Source organism: Acomys russatus, chromosome 2 (assembly GCF_903995435.1).
Source record: "Acomys russatus chromosome 2, mAcoRus1.1, whole genome shotgun sequence".
Lineage (NCBI taxonomy): Eukaryota > Metazoa > Chordata > Mammalia > Rodentia > Muridae > Acomys > Acomys russatus.
Window position 1 is genome coordinate 93011303 of NC_067138.1, and position 6000 is coordinate 93017302.

Consider the following 6000-nt stretch of genomic DNA (forward strand, 5'->3'; position numbering starts at 1 on the left):
CTCAAAAAAGTCAAAGGTCTGGAAATATAGCTCAGTGGGAGAGCACTTGCCTAGCACACACGAGGCCCTAGGTTCTGTTCCTCGTACCACAAAAATAAATAAAACCTGTGGGATGGAGAATTTGCACTGCACATGAAAGTTTTATTCTTGTACAATATTTTGATTTGTATGCTTGTGAATAAGTGTGTATTTGTAAATATTGGGTTGGGCTTTTTTTTTTTTTTTTTTTTAGGTTGAATCAATTAAGTCTTAAAAACTTAAAGCTTATTAAGCTTATTGCCAGTAGGTTTAAGAAAATCATGACCTCACATGCCCCATCTTCACCTAAATTGTGTTTTGTTTAAAACACCCATTTAAGAACAGCAGTTTGCCTTAGCTCTCTGTGTGGTTTAAAAAACAGTGGTTATGTGTGCACCTACAGTAATGGTGCAGATGACTAAACCAGCTGACACATACTTACCTCAGTATGGTACACATTAATAACATGAATCACTTCCACGTGGTGGGAACTTTTTAAAATTATGTACCAGCATTTCAACGTTAAGTTAGTTTGACTTTCCCAAATTCTAGTCTGAATTTGTGTTAAGTGAAAAGTTTTATCAGAAATGTTGTAAAGCCTTTATTACATTAAGATTGGATCTTTTATGGTTTCAAATACATATTTTTACAGCTTATACCTTAGCTTTTATTGGCCCAACAAATTTTGAAAATATCTTATATAAAATTAAAGTTGAATAAAAAGGAAAATCTCAAATTTGGTGTTGTCTGTTGCATTTCTAAAGCTGCTGCAATCTTTAGGACTTTTTTTGAGGGGGGTGTGAGATAGTTTCATGCTTGAATAGTTATACCTTTTGATTTTTTCAGAAACTTCAGTCTTGACTACCGTTTCTCTACATAGGAACCAGTATCTTGTTTTTCAAGATAGTTTTGTGTATCTCTGCTGTCCTGGAACTTGCTCTGTGCATCAGGCTGATCTAGACTTATTTATACACCGTGAGCCATCTCTCCACTCCCTTTGTTCAATTTTTTTTTGTTTGTTTGTTTGTTTTTCGAGACAGGGTTTCTGTGTAGCCTTGGCTGTCCTGGACCCATTTTATAGATCAGGCTGGCCTTGAACTCAGATATCCGCCTGCCTCTGGGATTAAAGCGTAGTCTAGGCTTAGTTGTAGACAACTACAAACCTAGGATTTGAGAATTAAGGATCTTGAGTTTGATGCCAGCCTGGGCTATAGGACACTTTAAAAGTCCTGGTATCTTTTTAAAAATATTATTTATACAGCATTCTGCCTGCATGCCAGAAGAGGAACCAGATCTCATTATAGATGGCTGAGCCACTATGTGGTTGCTGGGAATTGAACTCAGGACCTTTGCCTTTGGAAGAGCAGATGGTGCTTAACCTCTGAGCTGCCTCCCCAGCCCCACTGGCATAGTCTGTTGCCATGTACCTAGTTTAAGGTCCTACTACAGATCAATTCTGCAATCTCCAGATCATGAACAAGAGGCAAACGATGAGGTTGTTACTGCATCCTTACTATTAGAAAGCAGGGTGTTCGCTGGGAGGCAGAAGCAGGATCACTGAGTTCAAGGCCAGCCTGGTCTACAAAGTCCAGGACAGCCAAGGCTACAAAGAAACAGTCTCAAAAAATAAGCAAAAGGCGGCAGGGTGTTCTGCACAATTACCGCAAGATGATCTTTGGGTCACCACGTAAGAACTTATCTCAAGGAAGTATCCCTTTTGCTTTCTGTTCAGCAGCAGAGGTTGAAGCTTTATGACTTGGCTGTAGAATCTGGGTCCTGAATTGTACCCACAATTCAGGTGACCACAGTATTTGTAATTCTTTTGGGCTTTACTTTCAACTTTCCTAGGCAAAGAGCTCAAATGGCTTACTCTGAATTTAAGATACCAGTACCTTAAAATTCTGCTTCTCACCGGGTGTGGTGGTACACACCCTTAATCCTAGCACTTGGGAGACAGGCAGGGTGACTGCTGCGTCCAAGGCCCTGCTCCTTCCAGTCATGGTGAGAGGTGGAGACTATCTTAGTCTACATAATAGACTGCCTGGGGACAATCAGGCTGCCTTAGAAAAATCCTTAAAAGTCAAAGTTGGGCGTGTTAGCCCCTCTAATCCCAGCACTAAGGCTGAAGCATAACTTTTGACTTTGGGCCAGCCCAGACTACTTAAGACTTCAAAACCCACAGGACCACTGTCATCTAAAGAAGACACCTGGACAAGAGCTAAGGTGACTAACTCCAGCCTTAGAACAGGATGGAACAACTGCCCCGAGCAGGTCAAGGTGTAAAGTTGTAAACCAAGGGCTACAGAGATGATTTAGTTCTGGTGTGCACAGGCAGAATGTGCTTGAAATGATGAGCATTAAGTTGTACTTAATACTGTTTTCAGCAGCCTCAACTCAGTCTTGGCACATGCCTTAAGACAGAATAGCTGAATTACCAATGGCAGTGAGCCAGTTTATGTTTAGCAAAAGGGTGGTGTTTTGTAGCACCCCTTTGTTAAAAATAAAGTCCTTTAAACTTCTTGTATTGTCTCTTCTATACACTTTTAAAAAATCCAGTTTTATGATTTCTAAATGGGGTAGGGACTAAAAGCATCTAATTTTAAAAGAAAACACTGCTTATATTCTAGCAGTCCAGAATATGTATTCCAATTTCTATAACTGACTTCTTTCCCTCCATTTATCTACTTATACTATCAATAAAAAGCCAATAAAGGAGATTCAAGGCATGATCATTTATTTGTTACTCTTAAAGACTTATTTTTGACTGGACTCAGACTTAGAAGTAGAAGCTCTCAGCGAGGACAGCCTTCGTCTCTTGGCAATCTGTTCCTGGCGTTTTTCTTTGGCTTCCTAAAGAAAAAAAAAAAAGCAGTTAAGGCCTGGGTTTAAAATGCAAATGCAAGCTGGGCGTGGTGGCGCACGCCTTTAATCCTAGATGGCCAAGGCTACACAGAGAAACCCTGTCTCGAAAACCCCCGCCCCCAAATGCAATGGCATTCCTGCATTCTTGTTAAGCCGTCTTACCTTCATTCTCTTAGCCAAAAGTTTAGCGTATTCTGCAGCCTCCTCCTTGTTTTTCTTAGTACGCTGTTTCTTCAGAGCTATGCGTCGGCGTTTGTGTTGCAGGACACGGGGAGTGACAAGACGCTGAATCTTGGGTGCTTTGGTCCTGGGCTTCTTACCTAAAATTCCAGATAAGTGATCATGCCTCACTATCCTTGTTAGATGGATAGACCCAGGAGCATGACACAATTCTAACAGCCCCAATGCCAGCGATGTACTCAAAATACCTCTACATGTGTTACTCTGGCTTGTGGTCTGCGTTATAATCTCATGTACTTTCACCTCCCATTTATGCTTGACTATTTGCAGATAGACTCTGACTACTTAGTATTATAAGTCTAGGGTTAAGTTACTATGGATTATTCAATTTAGCTTTTTGTTTGTCCCGGACTCTTTGTAGACCAGGCTGGCCTCAAACTCAAGAGATCCACCTGCTTCTGCCTCCTGAGTGCTGGGATTTCAGGCATGCATCACCAAGCCTGACTCATTTTTAAACCTTTTACAAACTAAGTTACACACTTTCTCTAGTACAACACTTCTAATACACTGTATCAACAGTCCCGAGTTCTTTGTATTTAATGTAAATGCTACACTTTGTACAGAAACACTAACACCCTGTCCCTGATGCTGTGGATCTTAGCTAGCATGCAGCCTGATAGTTACACCCCAAATCCCAAACAGTTCCCTTAGCAATGGTAAAACCTTTCTCCTGATTTTCACAATACATATCCCAAAGATGAAAAATACCAGTCATCCATCAGTAGACGGAGTGTTTCTATAGTCCAAAGCACAACTAAGTTTGAACCTGATCTCCCCAAAACTTAAATGAGAATGTTCTCCTGCAAAAATGTCCTTTGACACCCCCACATACACAAAATGCTATTATTTTTTTTCAAGTGTATTAAAATGAGAATCCTTTTATAATCTCATTTTCTGATCCATGTCACTAACCTCAAAGCCATGACCTTAATTGCCTGGTAAGTCAGCCTCCAGGCAGGCAATGCTGCTGCAGCAGCACACAATGCCCCGAATCTCCTACCTTCCTTGTTCAAGGGCTTTCTGACTACGTATTGGCGGACGTCGTCTTCCTTAGAGAGATTGAAGAGTTTTCGGATTCTGCTAGCTCTCTTAGGTCCCAGCCGGCGAGGCACAGTAGTGTCTGTCAGTCCAGGAATATCCTTCTCTCCTTAGAGAAATAATCAGAACAAAGACATTCAATTCTTACCATCCTCATAAAGCAACATTTAATCGGCAGTCTGTAATGGTACCAGTTAGGAAACCAGTTTATTGATCACCATGTAGACAATCCCAGCCAAAAACTATTTGGGCTGAGGTGCTGGTGAAAGCCTTTACTCCCAAAGCCGAGGAGGCAGAGGAGGGATCTGGTTCCAGGGCAACCGAATTTCAACAAAATAACAAAAGGGTTACCTTTTTTTACAATAACCAAGTTGAGAACACTCAGGTTGGCATCCACAATGCATCCACGAACAGACTTGCGCTTCCTCTCTCCAGTTCTCCTTGGTCTATAACAAGAATGCCCCTTACTCAAGAGCAGGCGCACTCTGCCATGGGTCAAAACGCCCTGCTTCATGGGAAACCCTTGTTTGTCGTTCCCACCACTGATCCGGACCACATAACCCTGCGTTGAACACAAAATAGTACATTTACTAGTTCTGTTCCAATCTACAAAAAACAAAACAAACAAACAAAAACAGGCGCTTAGCCTCACTAGGGAAGAGTAACTGAGACCAGTTTCAACCTCTCACGGTTTCTCTTCATTTCCAATTAAGTTCTACTAGAAAATCCTCCTTTTCGAGTTCCACTCCTCACCACCACCCAGGTTTTAAGACCCTGAATTACAACGAGCAAGACCGGAACCGTGATTCAAGCAGCAACTCCTCTTGGCCCTGTTTGGACCTCAAGTCCACAAACCGACCCTATTAACGTAACTTATGCGAACACGAACAGCGACTCTACCTTCCACTCTTCACCCAGAGCATCAGCAGCTACTTCCGTGGCCATCCGCTTCTCATAGAATGTTCGAAGCTTGCGCTCATCATCCACTTCAATGAGCTTCTGACAGCCGGTGGCAGGGAAGGAGATATTCAGCTAGGATTTTAAGGGGGGGGGGGAGAAAAACCTTAGGAAACGACATAATTCAGTCGCATAACGTCTGATGCAGCTCCCTGACACTGCAGAAGACTCAAGGCACGGATGCTTACGCCCTGCAAAACTGAACATGGCTATGGACCACGCTAACCGGGCAGGTTTCCCTCCAGCTCTGCGCAATGCGCCGAGGACGCCAGATCCCGGACCGCAGAGCCGCGGGGACGACACGGCACAGGCTCGGCCGCAGGTCCGCATGTGCCGGGCCGGGCGCCGCCATTGCGCTACGACCGCCACTCCAACTCCGCCATCGGCCGCCATCCGCCCTCCCAGGGGCCCCGAGCCCAGCAGGGCGAGCGTCCTCCTGCCTCAGAGCCCTCGCCTACTAGTGCCGGGTTTGCAAACGCCTGACGCCGAGGCAATGCTGCTCTCTGGGGCTCCAACTGCCTCGCTCAATCCCGGCCACCGCTCCCTACCTTCATCTTGACACAGCCGACCGCCTAGGAGACGCCACGAAAAAGAGGCCCGGCGTCCGCTTAGCCCAGGTCACATAGGCTCTCAACTCTCGCGAGACTCGCTTGTGCAGGAAACGGCGGAAGTGAGCCCGGGAGGGGGCGGTACTTCCGAGGGTGGGATACTAGAATGCCTAGAGGTACGTTCAGGGAATTGTGCGTCTTTAGCATCCTGCGTCTTCCTGGTGACCGGGTATCTGGATTGGTCATTTATCGTGAGGGTTAGCCGCTTCCTAGTTAACCTTTTCCGTGTCAGCCTAGAGTGTCTGGTCCTTTGAGAAGCCGAATCTCGGTTTCCGAC

At 44.5% G+C, this 6000-nt stretch overlaps 1 protein-coding gene across 1 annotated transcript; it reads right to left on the reverse strand.

The window, feature by feature from the left end:
- Positions 1 to 2731: 2731 nt before the first annotated feature.
- On the reverse strand, positions 2732 to 5716 carry Rps6 (ribosomal protein S6). The gene is made up of 6 exons (XM_051164025.1): positions 5664 to 5716; positions 5059 to 5190; positions 4510 to 4720; positions 4121 to 4267; positions 3043 to 3200; positions 2732 to 2868 (listed from the first exon to the last, which is right to left on the reverse strand). The coding sequence occupies exons 1-6, from the start codon at positions 5667 to 5669 to the stop codon at positions 2773 to 2775; spliced, it is 750 nt and encodes a 249-aa protein (XP_051019982.1). The 5' UTR covers positions 5670 to 5716; the 3' UTR covers positions 2732 to 2772.
- Between the last annotated feature and the right edge of the window lie 284 nt (positions 5717 to 6000).